Source organism: Columba livia, chromosome 14 (assembly GCF_036013475.1).
Source record: "Columba livia isolate bColLiv1 breed racing homer chromosome 14, bColLiv1.pat.W.v2, whole genome shotgun sequence".
Classification (NCBI taxonomy): domain Eukaryota; kingdom Metazoa; phylum Chordata; class Aves; order Columbiformes; family Columbidae; genus Columba; species Columba livia.
In genome coordinates, this window is record NC_088615.1 from 16,067,640 (window position 1) to 16,087,846 (window position 20,207).

Genomic DNA, 20,207 nt, shown 5'->3' on the forward strand with positions numbered 1-20,207 from the left:
ACAAGTGCTGTGCCCGTGCGGTGTTTTGAGGTCAGGGCCACGTGCAGTGCAGGAGCACTAACCTGTGCTGACGGGATATTTTGAAAATCGAACTTATATGAGTTAAAGCAAAGGAATAACGTCACCAAGTTATTAGTCTTGATAGATGGGTTTGGCTTGCTTACTGCTGCAGGATAGAAAGACCAACACTTCATTTATAACAATATAATGTTAAAAATATTAAATTTAGACCAATACAAAATGTTTGCTGCCAGTGAACAGTAGGTCATAATGCGAGCTTTTCAAATGCATCATTGTGTGTACTTTACTTCATGTGATGTTTGAAAGAAAATCAATACTAAGGTAATGTCAGGATGAAATGCTAAAATGCTTAGGACAATTTTAAAAGGCAGCTGAGAACTTGCTTCTTCATCTGTCACAGGTAGGGCCCATACAGAGAATAGAAAACTACTTAACATATTTGATGATCTGGATTAATTTTGTAATGAACTAGGGGGAAGAAAGTGATGTTAGCCTTTTTTTATTTAAGTAGTTGTTTGTGTCACTGTAAATTGTAAATATTTGAGTTCTCGGGTTACTAACTTTCGAACCTTGAAAATACAGTATTTTGTTTGTATATACATTTTCTTGTCTGTTTGTTGCTATTCAAAGTTCTGTTGTAGAAACTTAATCTGACTTGGCTTAGTTTCTGTGGTTTACAACAATAAGCATAAACTCAGCATTTGTGAAATTCTGGCACACAGAGATAAGGTTCTTAAAACATATTCCTTGGACATCGCTTTGAGATAAGGTACATGACTTTGGATTGGCAGTGGCTAATTGCAGGTACATGGTGAGAGCTGAAATGATGATCACACACAGTCATAAACATCAGACAACTCTGTGGAATTGATGCATTTCACTGGTGGTCCTGATTTCGTCTGATCGATAATTAAGTTCAACATATTTAGTGTCTCTCAAGAACTGATGGTCTTAATGAGTGAGGATGGAACTCAAGAGTGCTAAGACCTGTATTATCATAACTAGTTTTTTTCATAGTATTTTGTCTTGCTCAGCAGATCAACTATTCTAGAATATGAACATGTGTAACTGAAAATATGAATTTCATGATTAAGTAGCACATTGCTATCAACCTTAAGTTAAAGAAGATTAAGTTTAATTTGCCGTAAAGTGTGAAATTTCACTTGAGTAGAGGAATCCAGCTTAAAACCTTCCTGTGTATTTTCCCAAATGCTTAGTGTCTCTCTTGTGTAGTTTTTCATTTACTGGTTTGTTCATTTATCTCAAATGTAATTGGGTAGTCATCAAAAACACGGTGAAATAACCAGTTATTCAACCTGCTTAAGTTGGACCGTGGTGTGCATAACACATAACATTTAGGCTCTGTAAGCAAGCTTGTGAGTGCAGCCTTTGATCGGGTCTAGGTGTCAGGAAGAGAAGGAAATATTCCCCTCTCCCCCATCACCCTTTTATATTGCGAGACGTGTTCATATGGTAGCCATATGAAAACTCTGCTGTATGAAAACCCCACAACACTAGTTTGATCTCTGAGGAAGGCTTCTCAATTTTGAAAAATTCTTGGATTCTGGTAGTGAAATTACCAGTGTGCAAGAAAACCGGAAACCAGATACTGGGTGCTGAGCTATTCAATACTTATCTGAAAGTTCCAGGTGTCTGCTGAGATCCCAACTCTAGCAAAATTAGATCTGTTATCAAAGTTAACTTTTCAGGTAGGCTGGGAACAAAGGAGGCAGAAATACAGGCTTATACGTGAACATACACGACAGAGTCAGCTTCCTATTTAGAACAGTGGAGTTGTATGTAATTTAGGTCAGTTTCATTATGTAAATAAGTGTTAGGGCTGTGAAATCAGCTGTTTTCATTGTCAGCAGAAAAAGGATTGTAGAAAACGATTGTTGCTGCTAAGCGGAATGGCTTGTGGAGATCTGCAGGGCTGTCGTGTGTTTTAGGAAGGAGGGGAAGCTGAAGCTTTTTATAGCTACCAGGCTGGGGCAACTTGGAACAGTTGTTTTCTTGTTGTGGTCATCAGTGTAGAGCTTTTCACAGTTAGTAAAATGGACTAATGTATAAACATCAAGCAGTTGTCTACAATGTTTCTGGAAGAATCTTAAAGATGAGGATTCTATAATATTTCAAATCACCTATAGTTGTTTGGTTACCCTGGTTACCTGTATGTTCATATGGCAATTCTTTAAAGTAATATCTTGTGTATATACCGTAGAAATAATAGCTAATCTGGAAGTTGTCTCAGTTGGTCAAATTACTTAATTTACCGTGTCTACATTTTTAGAAGGAGAGAGGACATCCAGATACCTCCTGGTAACTACTCTTGGAGAGGTGGAAGCTGACCTTGAGGGCTGTAGGACTCACCTTTAGGAGGCACCCAGAGCAAAATTAAAGAAAATATATTTGTGTACTCATCTGCATTAAAACATTCAGAGTTTGTGGTGATTGTCATTTCTCTCCCTACCTGAAGCACATAGGCAGGCGGTCTCCAGATGGCATGATCTGTTTGGCTTGTGTATGAATAACATACGAAATGCATTCTATGCTGAGTTTGTAGCATGAGGTTTAATACGATTGTGTTTATGCATAATGGAATAACCTTCTTAAATTTCAAGATAATCTAATTTTCTAACTATAACTCTCTTTAGGCGTCTGAACAAGAATAAATTGCAAGTTCTTCCAGAGCTGCTTTTTCAGAACACACAGAAGTTGACGAGATTGTAAGTACGATCTGATTTGTTTCTGTTGTTTGTGTCTTATTATTCAGATTTGCATGTTTGTATTTTTACTATTGTGATACATTTAATTTCTGTGAACTTAAAACTGCTAGATAACACATGATCTTGAGAACACTTAAGTTTGCATCTGTGTAGCCATAATTCAGTAGAGCATAAAGATCAGAGGGAAGAGAAACTACATATTTTTTCCGTTTCTTGTATATTTACCATGATGACCTCAAGGTAAGTTATTTTCAACCTTCTGTAAAGAATTATAGCAACTATGAAAAGTGTCACCTTTTCATATCCAGTTGTCACAAAGGCACCCTGAGGTTAGTTTAAGGGACAACAGGGTTCAAAACAACTTTTAATAAACTGGTGAGAAAGAGGGTTTTAGCACTCCAAAAGTGGCTTGAATACAGGTTTGGGTATCAGTTGAGAAAAATTATTAAGGGGCAGCAACTAATAAAACAAGAGGTCCACAGCGTGCATGCACGTGACCTCACCCAAAATAATGTGCTGGAGCCGTCCCTGAGTCTGGGAAGAGTCCACACTTGCCTGAACACGGTGTGGGATCACTTTAAAGAGTTACACGTACTCGTATTGAGTACGGAAAGTGTACACTCGCGATTCCGTGAGGGTAAATTTATAATACACTCGCAATCCTGTGAGGAGCAATGCACATGCAAATGTGCACGGAATATTATATGTGCTTATGTGGAAGCACAGGAGGAAAACATACTCACGATTCTGTGAGGATTAATTTATACACATGCTTGTATTGAGCATGGAAAGTATAAATACGCATGCAAATGTGCACGGAAAGTAGATACACTCGTAATCCTGTGAGGGTTAATTTTACTCACACATGTGACGGCAAGCCAAGCGGACTCTCTGTCCTGGGACGGGGGGCAGTGGCTCCTGGCGGCAGTGGCTCAGCTCGTAACTCCGAGAGATCGTGCGCAAGGGGCAGAGTCTTGACAAGAATCCCATTTTTATAGGCTGATCAGATCTGACTGTGGGCATTCCAGAAGCTTCTCTGCAGCCCCACCCTGGCTGTGGGTGCCCCTGAAGCCTCCAAACATCCCCCACACTGGCTGTGGGTGCCCAGCGGCTCCTGGCGCCTCAGCACTCCCTTCTCCTAATGGCCCTGGCCAGGGGCTCTGCGGCCAAAAAATGCTGTTAGCCTCAAGCAGCAGAGAGAGAGGGAGATGTGTCTACTCCTTCCATATCGAAGGAGGGAGGGGGAGAGAGGGGGGTTTGCATTCTGCCACACCAGTGTAGTCTAGATGTCCACAGAGGGAGGTGGCATGCTTTTATTTAAAAATGAGCCTGTTGGCATAATACAGATTGTTGTTATTTCTTTTTAGTTTTTAAAAAAATATTTTTAAATTCAGGCATTGTCAGGTAGATTAGCAAAGTTATGGCTGCTGGCTTGTCAGGAAGATGAAGAAATATTGAGAGGTAAAGAATTTTTGATCTCTTTGAAAAATAAAAACCATGTTATCAAATGTTTAGATGGTATCAAGACCAGTTTGAACAGAGAGAGAAGACTAATATGAGCTTGGCTTTTTTTTTGGGTGTTAGCACAATGACTGGATGATTTATAAAAGAGACTTAAAAAGCTGAGAGCCATGTGGGGTTTTCATAATTGTTTTAATACCCCTGTATGCAAACAAACCATTTAGCCAGTGAAGTAATGTTTTTCTTCCTGTGGAAATATAAAACACATGGTGATGGTGAAAACTGATTTTGGAATCAGCTGACTAATTAGACAAATAGAGTCTTTGATGTTTTAAAAGCAGACACATTGAACGGTGTTGTCCAGGGGGTGATACTAATACAGTTTTGGAGAATTTCTGTAATCAACTTTGTTGCCGCAACATGCTTCTGGAAAAACTGTTCAAGTGAATGACGTTGTTTCAGAGATGAAAAATATGTATACAAATATTAATAATTGTAAATAATAGCTGTGTCTTAATCTCAAAATTTGCTTGAAAAATCTTTGTTAGACTTGTTTTTGCAAGCTTTGTTGCGGCCTTTGAATGCACTAGAAATTGTTTGCTCAATGGATTTGCTAAGGCTGAGTGATTTGGTTCTATTTCCTAATGTTGTTTTTGCATGTGTTTGAAATTCTGTATCTTGAAACTTCTCTTGAGTCTCAAGTGTGAGCCGGTACTGACTTGCAGATACCATTATCTGGTCTCCAGAAGATGCCAGTTATATTTTTTTTCATAGAAGAGTTGCTTTATGTAGGTTGTGATGCTTTCAAGATAATTGTTTTTTCTAGAGTCTAGATGTATCCACTAACACAAATTCCAGTTGAACATGTTGGAACTTCCTCTGTGAGAGGCTGTGCTGTACGTGGTATCATCAAACTGAAGGGAACTTTCTGGTAATTTGTGGTTTCGAGGGAAGGTTGTGTGTGTTGAACTTGTGTGCATCTGCCTTAGGGAACCTTGCACAAAGAAGTGAAGTGACATTAATTGAGGCTTTTCAATACCAGAGTGATCATGTAATCGTGATACCTTATAGTTCTTAAAAACAAGGGTAATAATTTTGGGTTTAGAATATAAAGATTGCAAGCAAGTTATATTAAATGATTAATAAGAATGCCCTTTTCTGTAATGCCTCCCAACGGGTGCTGTTGAAACATTGTCTTTATTGGCTGACATTCATTCAGGGTCTTGCTTGCTGCTCAATGATGTTTTAGACAGATCACTTCAGCACTGTTAGTAGAAATTTGCCTTTTATTTTGAAGATACAAGTGTTACTTAAAATATTCACAATATTTATTTAAGTCAACCCTAGCTGAGTGAACTGTTACAGTTCCAGTTGCGGTTTGGTTGTATGTTTTTCAGTGATGGCATAAGAATGCACAATATGCTACCCAGTAGAGTTTGTAAAAATACATGCATGTATATGCATCTTCATACTTTGACGCACAACAGAAATGTGAGTCTAAGAGGGTTAGTTTCCTTTTCTTTGGGTGTGTGACTGTCTTGGTCCTACTGCTGGTCGAATTTCTGAGCTGTTCTCTCCCATAACAAGTGTGTTATGACTTATCTCTGGAATTTACAATGAGTGAATTAAAACGGATGTTAGGAACTGTAGATAAGAGCGATCTCAATTTTTCTTTTCCATAGTATAGGTATATTACTTCTGTTGTTATATTTGCAAACTGAGTCTGGGCTACTAAGCTGTGAGTCAGTTATTTTACTCTAATAGCTGTGATCCTGATAAACCACCAAGTACAAAATTGAGTGTTTTAATTGTTAAGCTTGCTACAGCGTCAGAGGTGCAAAGTTTCAAGAACTAAATATTGCTATGTGGTATGGCTAAAATGAAAAATTTGACTTTATTTGCTGGAAAGAGCAGCTCATATGTGGTCTTGTCCACATAGCAAATACAGATGCAATCAGCAGTGATTCTTACAGCTGCTGTCTTTAGCAGGCATGTGGTGAACTGTAACAGCCTATGACTTTGTTAATGAAAGTGCAGATTCAGTTATTTTAAAATATAAAACTAAACTCAAAGGGGACATTTTACGTTGGATAACTTGATAATCGTGCGAAAGTTGGGTATATTTATTAGCATTAATGGAATTAGGTGGAGATGGAGTGACTGCCCTGCTTAAACACGCAGGAATTTTGTACACTGGAGGGTTTCAGGGAAGAACCCGTTAATGTTTCAGGAGCAGTTAAAGGTTGCAAAACAAACGTGAAGACTTCTCACAGCACTCTGTCGCCTGAGCTGAAATCTGCCGCTGAGTAGACTAAAGGAACAAACCTTTTCATCTAGTCCAGTGTCAAAGTCTCTTCAGCCTTGTTGCTGCCAGAAATTGAAATGTAGAATGTTAATTTTTCCCATCAATGGTGTTTCAAAAGCTGGAGGACAAACCTGTTTGGTGACATCAGGTTCTTCTCTTGTTTCACATGTACATGTTGTCATAGTTTGGGACAACTCTGCTGTTGTCCCTGGTGGCTTGTGTTTGTCACCAGAGCGTGTTTATGGCAGGACACTCTGCATTTTCACTGAAATGCAGTCTAATAAGTAAAAGAATCTAATTTAGAATGCTTCTTGGGTTAGAACGACTTCCTCAGTCACTTAGCTCCGGTACCTTTGCCTTTTTTTCTCCTGCAATGCTGAGCTACAAGATACCCTTGCATCTTTCACAGTGCTGCTTAGTCTTCATTGTCACATCTGGTTGATATTAGAAGCAGGAATACATATATAGGGGAATAAACCTCAGATGGAATGCGAAACGTCCCACAAAATGAGTTTCTCATAAGATTTTGGGCCTTGTCTTCTAGAAAGAGTGGCTTTGAGACTCGTGTGTTTTGTTTGCTTTAGTTTAGATCAGAGTTTGAAGTTTAAGTTGGATGGTGAATGGACCCTTGATTGGATTCTCTAGTGGAAATGTTTGCAATTGCTCTGTTGCCTTGATTTCCTAGGTTTTAAAGCAGCTTAAATATTTTATCTTGGATAAATAAGCATCTAATAATTCAAACCACAGAAGCTTTTAATGAGAAAACTGAATCAAAGAAAAAGCGCTTTTAATAAATTCAGAAATGGATGCAAGCAAGATTTTTTTATATATAGTTTCAGATACTGTTTTCTTTATGGCTAGATATTAATAAATAGTACTATTAATATAAATGAGTGATGAAATGCACAGAAAAAGTAAACTATACCAAAACATAATTTAACAGGTATATAACTGGGGTTTGATTCCAAGACAATTATTTTCTAATAGCCAAAACAACTTGTGAAATTTATTGGCCCAGTTTGTAAACAAAGCTTTGTGCATGCTGGGATCCTGAGTTTCCTTTCTGTGCACAGCTGGTATATAAAATGATCAGAGTGCATCTGCTTTTCACTAAAGCCCAAGTATGTTAGTGGTCCATGAAGTACTTAAATATCTTTAAAAACAAAACACCAACACCCCATCATGTAAGGAAATATTTGTTTCATTGTTGTCACTTCCATACTTAAAGCCATAACACTAAGTAGTCAAGGTAAAATTCCTTTGTGTAGATGAAAAAAACTCTTAAAAGTGCTCTAAACTCAGATCTTGCAGTGAGGTTTAATACCTCCACCAAATTTACACCCATGGACCATTTATTGGGTCCATTCACTTTTAACGGACTCTTCTAGTTGTCACTTGACAAAACAAACCAGGCTCTGGAAACTTAAACATACTGAAATCTGGTACCAAAACTGACTAGTTGAGGTATCCATTAGACTCTGAAATAAACTAGTTTACTTTTTATGGTAGTATCAGAATCTAAAATTGAGACTGAAGCTGAGCGCTGTGAGAGCAGAGCCCTGGGAGCCACCTGTTACATCTCAAGGTTTTTAAGCTTTGTAGTTATGAGTGGCCCGATGTCTTACTGTATTCATCTATAGTTCTTTCCAAAGGACATTAAAGTAGCAAGATAAGCAGAATGGAGATATTGTAGACAAATGATTTGTTTTAATGGAATGGGACAACCAATAGAGTGCACTATCAGCAAGTTTGCTGATGTCACCAAGCTGGGAGATAACAAGATGGATGGATGATGGCAGAGCAGTGGCTGTGATCCACCTTGACTTGAGTAAGGCATTTGACACAGTCTCCCACAGCATCCTCACAGCTAAACTGAGGGAGTGGGGTCTGGATGGTCGGGTAGTGAGGTGGACTGCGAACTGGCTGAAGGGAAGAAGCCAGAGAGTCGTGGTCAATGGGGCAGAGTCCAGTTGAGGCCTGTATCTAGTGCAGTGCCTCAGGGGTCAGTACTGGGGCCTGTATTATTCGATATATTCATCAATGATTTGGACAAGGGAATAGAGTGACTGTCAGCAAGCTTGCTGATGACACCAAGCTGGGAGGAGTGGCTGACACACCAGAAGGCTGTGCTGCCATCAGAGACCTGGACAGGCTGGAGAGTTGGGCAGGGAAAAATTTAATGAAATGGAACAAGGGCAGGTGTAGAGCCTTGTATCTGGGTAGGAACAACCCCGGGTTCCAGTATAAGTTGGGGAATGACCTATTAGCGAGCAGCGTAGGGGAAAGGGACCTGGGGGTCCTGGTGGACAACAGGATGACCATGAGCCAGCACTGGGCCCTTGTGGCCAGGAAGGCCAATGGTACCTGGGGTGGATTAGAAGGGGGGTGGTCAGTAGGTTGAGAGAGGTTCTCCTGCCCCTCTACTCTGCCCTGGTGAGACCATGTCTGTAATCTTGTGTCCAGTTGTGGCCCCTCAGTTCCAGCAGGACAGGGAACTGCTGGAGAGAGTCCGGCGCAGCCACCAAGATGCTGAAGGGAGTGGAGCATCTCCCGTGTGAGGAAAGGCTGAGGGAGCTGGGGCTCTGGAGCTGGACAAGAGGAGACTGAGGGGTGACCTCATTAATGTTTACAGATATATAAAGGGGGAGTGTCAGGAGGATGGAACCAGGCTCTTCTCAGTGACAACCAGTGATAGGACAAGGGGTAATGGGTTCAAACTGGAACACAGGAGGTTCCACTTAAATTTGAGAAGAAACTTATTCATGGTGAGGGTGGCAGAGCCTGGCCCAGGCTGCCCAGGGAGGTTGTGGAGTCTCCTTCTGTGCAGACATTCCAACCCGCCTGGACACCTTCCTGTGTAACCTCATCTGGGTGTTCCTGCTCCATGGGGGGATTGCACTGGATGAGCTTTCCAGGGCCCTTCCAACCCCTGACATTCTGGGATTCTGTGACTCTCTTAGTGTCAGCAATAGCCACTGTGTAACGTGTTGCTTGTTTTTAACATGTATTTGTAGCTCAGTGAGATTTGTCAGTAAAGCTGGATTAGTGGGAATGCTTTATATGTAGCAAAGCAAGCTGAATTTTAGACAGAAAAACATTTTGTACTAAATATACTCTGAACGAAGCTTGAATGCTATTACTTGATTTCTTAGCCTGAGGTCATTCATCTTCAGTCATGAAAGCGTAAGATTATTATAATAACTCCTGCAGTTTTCTGTTGAGTGTGTATCTCCTAATTGTAAGTTAATGTTTCCCAGGGTAGCATTAGTGACAAGTAGTCACTAACAGTGACTATCAGTAATTACCTTTGGCTTTTTAAAGTGCTACTCAGACAGTAATTAGGTAATGCTTCATTGAAACAAATTGGGAAGGGAAATGTGTCACTTCAATGTTCAAACATGGAACAAAAAAAGGCTCAAGTGGGGGAAAGGGGGCTACTTAGTGAACTTCTAAAATAATACAGGGGAATCTTTTGTTGGACCCACTACATCATGATGTTCCTTTTGGTTAGTGGTTGTCAGGAATTATCTGGCATCTTTCTCTGTATGCAACTGCTGCTTATGGGAGGATGAAGGAGGATAATAAGTAAGAACTTTAACTTGATCCACTGTCATTTGTAATGAAATTTAAAATGTGTTTTATCTTATTATATTTAATTTAATGTTTTCTTCCTCAAAATAATTTAAAACACTGATATACATCTTATCTGCTTTTTATAGCTACAGCCATGCATTTTATTAGACGATCTAAGTTTTCTAGTTCATTATGCAATAAATGCATGTTAATAGCTAGTGAGGTATGTGTATCAGTGTAAACCAGTCAAATACATAAATGCAAGTGCGATGCCTATAGGAGGACCAGGAAAAACTGAATATCTGTTTGACCTTTGTTATTAATTTTTAAAGGCAGGTTAGAAACAAGAAAGTGCACGCACACAAAACATAGCAAATGCTTCTGAAGACTTTCCAGGCCAAGTTTTATTATTTTTGCTGGCTTTAATACATTAATTGCTCCATTTTTCTCCTCAAGCTAGGTGTTAAAACCACATGAAACCTGCCTGGAAGCAATGGTTCATTCTGTAATTCATACACTTTGGAGGTGCTGGCGAGAAATGCATATTACTGTGTGGCTGTGCATACTTACAAGCAATTTTGATCATAAATGTATTAGACCTATATAGTCTGTTACATTGTTTATCATATTAGCTTTTAGTTTTATTTTTAGACATTACTATTTGCCGTCTCCTTTCTCGATTTGTGTGTTTCCTTATGTTTTTTGTGTTTGTGCAGTGTGTATATCTGATTTTGTGTAAGTAGTTTCATTAGGTAATTCCTAGTAGGGGTAGCTGGAACTCGTTACTGCTCTGCTTAGGAAACTGACCTTGTGGAACAGAAATATAAAGGTGCTCATGTGCAATATGGTGTCTTTCTTGTGTGCTGTGCCTGCAGGCATAAGTTGGCTGGGCTGAGTCAGTGACTTTGGGTTTGAGCTTGACCAGGGCAGCGCGCATGAGGTTTTACCTATGTCTCCTTTCTGTCGGGTGCGTTTATAGCCAGGATGTTTATTGTAGTTAGGAGGCTGTTTCGCATGTGTAGATTTGCCAAGAATTTGCTGCTGAAAGCCTCGCTAGAGCTGCCCCTTGTAAACTCTCCTTTGCAGCCTGCTCCTTAGCAAGCCTGAAGTATCAAATCATGACTCCTGATCAAATTCAGTCTTTTATCTCCTGGCTGTCTTCAGAAGCTGTGTTTGCAAAAGCAATCAGTTCATAAATTGCCTCAGTGTCCTCTTTGTTTTTCTGTTTGTTCCTTTTTCCAGCAAGAAATATCTCACAGATTGCTGACTCTGAGCTCCATTATCATCTCACATGAAAGCAGGATCCTGACAATTCAATTGTTACATGGCTTTGAGTTATGGTGTTGCCATGACAAAATAGCATGGGCTTGTAACAGTGTGTGTTTGTGGTTTTATCCACATCCAATAATTGTAGTTTTACTGTGTATAGATCACAGCAGGTCTTTTTAGAAGACAGTAAATAATTACAGTAAGTGTTTGCTGGTCTCTGGGGTGCACTTCTGGCTTGAGAAAGATGTGCATTAGGTCAGAGGCTTGTGCTGCAGATAGCTGGATGACATTTATACCATTTATCAAGCTGAAGTCATTCTGTGTATCTTCTTTTTGGCTCTGATTCTAAATAACGTATGTAGCAATTTTTTTAATACAAGTATACTGGTTTTATTTGGAGAGTCTAAGGATTTTTTCCTGTTTAAATTAGTGCAGAAGATTAATTTTAAAAAAAGTTAATAATTTTTCTTATTGTTGTGAGAGTAGAAAACAAATGAAGATATGTCAAAAAGACAGAAGGCTCCCTCCTCAATGCTACTTTGTCCCCTGTATAAAATTGGTTATCTATAATTGTACAGTCTCCAGATGGATTGTTTCCCTTCTTAGGGGAAATAGGCGCAATTGGAGAAGGAAGGGTGCTCTTTGTGAAAATTACTTCTGGGTTTTAGTGGCGTCTTTCTTCTGCAAAGACATCTATTGCCAACTTCTGTGATCAGGTCATCTTAGTAATAAGGTGGTTTGTGGCAAAGAATTCTACATTTCTAGAAAAAAACACCACATGTGCAGTCTTTGTAAATAAGTTGTTTTACTCAGCTAACTACAGCCTTTCATTTTCACTATTTTTTCCTATGCAGTTAGAAAGGCAACGTGCTCTTTGGGTTGGTGTTCAGCTCAAGAAACCGAGGCTCACAATTTGTGAGATAAATTTGCCACTAAGTTATTTTGTAGCCTTAACCATGTTGCTGGCTGTCAGTTTTCCTGAATGTGATTACTTTTAAAGCACTATCAAACACGTTCTGGTTTCCAATTGCACGTCTTTGAGATAACATTAGAAACTATTCTGCTGTTATTGCCTGCTCAATGCCATCCTGGATTGGAAAATTTATTTAACTAACACCAGTGGTAGCTTTGTACACTTAAGTCCATCTCAGGACTTGACATCAACAGGGCTGTTGTAAATAGTTTCTGATGCTTCTTAAATTTCTTCTTAGTATCAAAAAATTTGATGCTGATAAAATTTGGTATGTAGTCACTTTATCCAGTTAGACATTAATTCCCAAGGTTTCTGTTCTCCACAGTCAGGATATTTGAGAACATCATGGAAACGTTTAGCAAAATTAGGCTTTTCAGAGCTTCCACAGGCTGAGTTTCTGCTTTAAGTGGGTTGCAGCAATGAGAACTCAAGGAGGACTCCACGGCCAGTCATCACCTCGATAGCTGGAGCTGGGGTTTCTGAGGGTGGTCACATAAGCTCTGAAATGCATCTTTTTTTCACGCGTTTCAACTTGGGTGTTTCGAGTGACAAGTTAAAACTGGGAAAAACACAGTGACTCAGCTCCTTGTTGGGAGGGCTTTCACATGACAGAGCTATTACAGCGTTCTCACAATACAGTAATTGTGGGTGGGCGCTATTGGCTCACCATTTTCTAACATTAGTCTTCAGAACTTTGTTCTTTTGCTCGACAGCACTGGATAGCTGTGTAGACTGTGGTCAGAGCACAGGCAGGTTGTACCTTCACGTGTATTATACCTGTAGTTATCCTGACCTGATGGTTTATAGGCAGCCTCTTTTCCCAAACTGCATAACCCTGTTAGCTGGATTGTGTGCGCTCAAAGTTTGTCAGAGTCAGATTTGCTTTGGTAACATGGCTTTTTGGCCTTGCTACTAGAGCTATCCTGCAAATGTCAGCACATTGTGGTGTACTTGCACATAATTTGTTGCTATATGGATATAGTTTTTCTTGTTTAAATACCACTTTTAATTATTCAATTCATGTGTGAATATTTTTTGCACTTTCCCTATTGACTGTACGTTGAAAGGAGCCGAGAAACGTTTTGTCAAATGGTTAGTTCAGTAGGTGGTATGGAACTCCTGGAGTACTGGCCACAGTTAGAATGAACAGTGCTAAATTCACTTGGAAGTTTTCATTACTGCAACTAGGAGAAAATGCAGAATAAATGTAACTTTCATATTTTGGTGAACAGGAGATTAGAATAGGAGTGTTTAGCATTTTTTTCATATTTGAGGCCACTTGCTCACACAAGGCGAATGTAGGAGCAGATAGACCTGGTGACATGAAGCACAGATGTCTCATCTGTGTAACAGAAAAAATATAACAATGATAATGTAAGTATTTTTATTGCTGTCCATAATAGGCTATCATCCTGAGGTTAAAGATAAGTTTACATTTGTTGCCTTGTAAAAGTCCTTTCTAATATTTTGGAAATACATTGCAAATTCTAAGATTTTCCTTTGGTGTGCAAGTAGGTAGTAGAAGTGGGGGACGTGGTCATTGTTCTAGAGGTACTAATGAGGGCTCAATTATAAGCACTGAACATGAAGTCTTGATTTCGATCAGCAACATCAAAACTGAAAAGCCATTTCCCGTCACTGGTTTCTGGCAGCCAGCTCTACTGGTTGCTGTTTCCCAGCAGCAGAACTCGGCTTCAGCAGCAGAGATTTATTGTGTGATCCAAGCGCCCCGTGAGCTAAGGGTATGGTGGGTAAAATGATGCAAGACCAGACACTTCTGTGTTTTAATTCTCATTTGGTTTTATTCTTGACAACTGTAATGTGTGCAATGGGAAGCTTAAGTTGGGCTTTCTGGAACTTTTCAAAATGCTTCACGGGGTAACAGGGCACGCCTGTTTAAAGTATTTCTGACACTTAAAGGTCACCGAAATGAATACTGCTATTACTTTTAAATGCACTGTGGTTACTTTTGTAATACAGTCATAAATGATCCAGGTTTTCATTATGATTCAAATGAGTTGAGAGCAGCCATGGGATCGCGCTCTGAGGCAGATGTGTGCCGGTCAGAAGGGTCAACGCGGAGCTGAACCAGGAGGTATTTGATCTAGAGGCTGATGCAGTTTCATGTCTCAAATGCAGTCTGTGTTGTAAAACTTGTAAGAGTAGAAACTATTTACGAAATAAAATGAAAATAACTTGTGCAAGTCATTAAATGTAATGGTGCTACAAGAATAGAGTGGCAAGGGCAGTTTATTATCTTATTCTGATTAGGAGAAGGATGTCATACCCAGCGTGCCTTTGAGCTGCTTTTATTTCTTTACTCAGTGTGACATACCGAAAATGAAGGCTTATAACTCCTTGTGCTATAAAAAGTCCATGAGCTGATTTTTAATATGTTTCCCTTACATAATGCTTTGGAACTTAGTGGGATTATCTAAACATACAGTAATTGCTGCTGTTGAAGTTTGAGGTTTTCTACAATGAAATTGCAAATACTATTGAGAAAATTGAACAAAGCATATTTGGAATTAAGTACCTGTGTTTTGCTTTGCTCTGTTAGACTCACTGATGGGCTGTTACTAGAGACATATCTATGAAGGATTTTTCTCCAGGAAAAGGCTATGGATTTGCTTCATTCCTATTGATGTATGGAGGAATGTTAAATTTCATGTTCTGAGTGGTTTACATGCAAGATACAATGCCAATGCTTAATGAACTATGAGGGGAAAAATGTTGAATGCATCTGACACGAAACCAAATGTAATACTTACACAGCTAGTTTCTTTTGTTAAGAGAGTAATCTTGTTTCCTACCAGACAATCACATGAATAGAACTCCCTATTGTGTTAGTTCTGATAATCATCACTGGGTTGGTCCTGCCTCAGTGTGTTTTCTGTACCACTAAAGTGAAGAAGGTTGCTGAGTGCACTAGGATCTTATCAGTCTCCAAGCTGTAGACTGATTTTTTCCATAACTAGCATATGCACATAATCTTTGAAAGTATTTGAATGGGAGTTTTGCTTTATTTCTTGTCCCTTGTACTCATACCACCCTTTCCTACTTTATCCCAATAATTGCTCAATTAACCCCACACCTTGCAGTCCGTTATTTGCGGCAGAGCTGCTGGGGTATTGTGCTGAGCTTTTGTTAGCACTTGAGCTTTTTACCCAGAAGTGGCAGCTGTTCTAATGTCTGATGTTGGTGTTACTTGCTGGGAGTAGTTGTTGGTCGGTAGGAGGTACTTCACTTAAACAACTTCCTTCATTTACTCGAGAGGCTTCAGATTTCTTCTGCTGTAGTAAGTACTTTTATGACTGCCAAAGACTACACTTGAAATACCAGTCCATGGATTTTGTGTTGCAATAAGATTGGCTTAATAAAGCACGTAAATCTAGCAAGGTAATTGTACTTGGTTTATTGAGAGTATGTAGTGGCACATCTCACCCTGAGCAAGAGCATTGTCCCGGAAGGCGATGGCTCACCTGAAGGAATTATTATCTAGTGAAGCTCCATCATTCTTTTCCAGTATCAGTCATGGAACTGGGAAATACATGTGGATGGTACATCCTTTACATTTCTACCAGTCCTTCCTCTAATGGGAACAGAATCAGACTAACATTGCTCAGGATGACTGTTTAGTTTTGACTTTCAAGGCAACATTTTTCAGATTTTTTTGATAAAGTGTAATTTATATGTGTCAGTAATTACATGTTCCAGAGAGACCAGAGCAATAATGGTATTTTTTTTCCTGACATGTCAGGAAACAAATTTCCAATAAGCCTGGGGAACGCAACATGCTACTTGCCCCAGTTGGTGGTGAATTTCAAAAGAAAATAATGTTTGTTTTTACTGGCCTCAGGTTTTTCACTATTTTGTCTTCAAAACTGGTATTTCAATTGCTTGAAGGGAATTTTTTCTTCACTGCTTGTTACTCTTGTTCCCAAATAGAATTGCTAGTTTTTAAAAATGAGGACCACCTCACTCTCTTATGGCTGCGGCTCGTTCCAGCTCCTTTTTAATGAGGTAAACCGATTTTGTGCTGTTTAGGTAAGCGCGTGAATAAAGAACCAATCACTAGAGTGTCTGGCCTGTGGATGCAAGTAGCTGATAATGGACCTTTTGTCTGATGGCAAAATGTAGGGTAGATTACTTTAAACTAGGTAGCTAAAATTTGTAGATTATGTATGTAAATAAATACAATTTTATGGAAAGTGTAAATGATAGACCTTTAAAAGTGGACACTTATTTGTTACTAGTCTGTTTGTCTTTTGTTTTAAATATCTCCTAATTAATTTCATAGAGTACTTCCTTTGACAATAATGCCATCAAAAGGAAAAAATATTACTCTCTTCATTTAAGGCACATTGAACATACCAAAATGTAGGGGAAAGTGAGACCTTTTGACTCTAGTGTGACTGTAGCCTTGTCCCAAAATGAGAGAAGTTCAGCAGAGAGTTTCTTCAGCTTATTTTTTTTTCTGTACTTACATCAGTGTTTGACCATCAGGTTGTGAGGATTAGTTGTATAAATAGAGGCAGTGGCTTGTCTTGAATGAGCAGTCACTGGGGTGTTTAGGGGTGTTTTATTTTCCCCATGAATATGCTTAATTTTTAAGGATTTCATGTTGTCACATTGTCAACCTCAATTGTTTCTCCTGCTTTTCTTGCTGTTGTTTAAGAATGGAATGCATTAAGCTCTCTTGACTTTGAAACTGGCTGTGCTTGGAGTGGGAAGTTGAACCTCACGACCTCCAGAAGTCCCCTACAACCTGAAATATTCTGTGGTTAAATATATTAGTTACGGTATTTAATGTCATGGTTTGGAAGCTTTTAGCTGGTTCAAGGTTTGGCAGTTAATGTGGATGGGATACTAGACTGTGGGTTGTTTTTTGTTTTTTTTTTCCCTCTCCTATTCCAAACTAAAGATTCAATGTAGTAGACAGGATTTTTGTGGGTGCTGGAAGATATTGTGCTTAAGAGCTGCAAGATTGAGCTCAATCACCAGGATCTTGCAGAGTGTGAGATGGGGTTTCTCAACTCCCACAAAATTTGAAAGTCATCAGGAGCTGGAATTGATGAACTGCTGCTAAAGTAAGTAATTTTTAGCTATCTCTTGCCCTAAATTGTGCTGTTCAGATCTGCTTGTAAAGTTGGCTTTGGTATACTTTTCAGAGGTAGGATGTGCCTTGGTATTTGGTATTTTTACATTTTATCTTGTTAGCATCTCATTGTGAGAGCAAGTTATTTGCTATATCCCTTTCCTGAATGTGACCTGATTCTGCCCTGCTCAAAACCACCCTGTAACAACAGAATGACTTGCACAGTAGGCTGTGTTAGGATTATTCTATAATTTAATACACATAGGTGCTTCCCCATTTCTCCTCCAAAAATAATAAGGAAATAAGGGAGTATTGTATAGATGGCTCACGGTTTATTTCTGCAGGACCCGTATTTTTCTGCCTTGTACAGGAGGCCGAGTGGTGAGATGCCCAGCAGGACATTCGGGGTTGGCACTGCTCGTACCATTTGTAGCTTCTTACAGGTCTTGTGGTGGAGATGGCAGCTGCCAGTTGGCTACCAGCCCATTGCCCTTCCTGGCCACAGTCTGGGTGCTCATGGTGCTGTAGCAATAATGCCAGCCTGCAGTTTTTCTAATAGCATTGGGCTCTCATTATTGAAAACGCTACAATAGCTTAAATTATTTTCAGAACGCACATGACTGAATCTGCCAAGATTTTCACTTCTGCTCTGTGGCATTTTTGTGGATGTTTCTAATGGTAAAATTTGAAAGGAGGGCAAATTGGTCTCAACCTCGCAATATCTAAGAACACAGCCTTTGAATTTAAATTATATTAACTTAGTTTCAGGTTGCAACTACAGAAATATGATTGTTCTCTTTCTAATCTTAATCTTGATGATCTTGATTTAATTTGCAAGTTTATTTCCAAACAGCCTCTAAGGTAATGTTACTATGTCAGCAGTCTATTTAAATTACCAAAAAAATCCCAACTATTTTAAAAGGATGGTTAAAAGGAGATGTTATCTTCACGTCCACTGGGTTATGCTGAATTTCAGATGTTTTAAATTATGCCAATGTCATGGGTTTGTTAAGTGAAGTAAAAGATGAGCAGATTCAAATAGGTTTAACGATATATAAAATGAGGTGGTAGAGTTGGGATGACCCTGTGGAGACAAATAGCGTTGAGTCTGTAGTCTTTAATATCATCTGTGCTTATGGAAAAACCTCAAGGGTATCGCTGGGTGTTTTGGAAATCCAGTGTGCCAATTTTGAAACTTGTCATAAAGCTCCAGCTAAGGAAAACATAACACTGTTTCTTGTATGATTATCAGTTCACCTCACACTGAAGGGAATGGCTTCATGGGAAAGGATCAACTTGAGTTAGTTACTTAAGAGTAGTGTTTCCCCTCCCCCCAGATCCTTACAGAATTCATGTGGGAGCCTTGTGTATACAAAATCATCAAAAATATTCCAAAATCCTAACACTTGTGTTTATACAGATTAATTAGTTTAGAGTTCTCAGCTAGTCAGCCAAAAAGTTACTTTGTTCAGACTGGTATGACAATCATAGGTAATAGGTAACATGCAGTGATTTTTAACTGTGTGAATGATACAAGTATTTGAATTTTAGGAAGGTTTATTTTTGAAGAAAAAAATGAAATATCTGAAATTGCTTTATCTTGAGTAGGAAATGTAATTCATGTCCACAAGAGTACTTTTTTAAAGTTTCAAACCAAAATGCTTGGTTTGCTTTTAAAGCGTGTGTCAGGTAAGAGCACCTGCTGCGGTGGTTGCAAAGCAGGTTTGCAGAAGGAGCCGCTTCCCCACGGAGCTCTGGGCTCTGATTGCGGGTCAGGGGTGCGGGTGGAAGGTTTTGCAGCCCCGAAACCACGGGGCTGGTGCAGCAGGGCCCAGGGATGCGCGTTGTGATTGACAGCCCAAGGATACAGCAAATAGTTTCAGCATGGCGAGGCTAGTGGAGTCGAGAGGGCAGGTTGGGGAGAATTTCAGCTATGTCATGGGAAATGGCCACAGCCAGACTCCTGATTAGCAGGAGAGTGCAAATCCTCTGGGTCATTGCCAGGGTTCAGGAGGGCAAAACACTGCTGGGCTATCAAATTGCTGCCATACTTTGTTGAAAAGCGAAGTGGGAAGGGGGGAGAGAGAAGGAAATCTGAAAAGTTAATAGCGACTCAGCTGCTTTTTCTTTGGATTAAAAGAATTCTCTCATGAATCAGCACTGATTTTTCTCTTATGAAATTTGCCTACAGGAAAGGGTCTTTTTTTGTGTGTATTAGTGATCCCAAAATGGCTTTAAACTGTTTTTTTTCCTGAATCTTAAATTGAAAGAAATCATGGAGCATATTGAGGGAATAAGCTAAAGTATTTTACTTTTTTTTTTTTTTTTCTAACAGTATGACTGTAGGCAAGAAAAGCGAAGCAGGAAACCGAAACTACTTTCAATACACTAACATGCATTGAATCGTGGTGTGAGGCAAGCTGTTGTAAATACCTGCCACATTGGTCAGGCCTGCTGTGGGTATGATTTGTGAGTGCTCTCAAGTAGAATTTTCCTAGTTCTGGGACGCTGCAGTTTTCCGACTCAAACCCCTTTAGTCATTCACCTCAGTTAAGTAAACAGAGGCACTTGCTTTTGCGCTGCTGTGGTTGTTTCCCACCCCATGGGTCTGGGAACAGCTCTTGTGCCAAGCTCTGAGCAGAGAGAGGTTGTGCCACTGCTCCCTGAGACAGGTGGAGGCCAACCACAGTCAAAACCATTCATTTTCCCCTCACCCCATGTTTTTAATACTTCTGAATTACTCCGGGAACAGGCTGTAGATCCAATTGATTGTAGCAGCTT

At 39.5% G+C, this 20,207-nt stretch overlaps 1 protein-coding gene across 4 annotated transcripts in view; it reads left to right on the forward strand.

Moving 5' to 3' along the window:
- The window catches only part of SLIT3 (slit guidance ligand 3), a 535,141-nt gene that overhangs the window by 92,758 nt on the left and 422,176 nt on the right, over positions 1-20,207 (forward strand). For all 4 annotated transcript variants that reach the window (XM_065030140.1, XM_065030141.1, XM_065030138.1 and 1 more), the window contains exon 5: positions 2,676-2,747. In XM_065030140.1, coding sequence (XP_064886212.1) covers positions 2,676-2,747 — 72 coding nt within the window. The remainder of the gene's footprint in view (positions 1-2,675; positions 2,748-20,207) is intronic.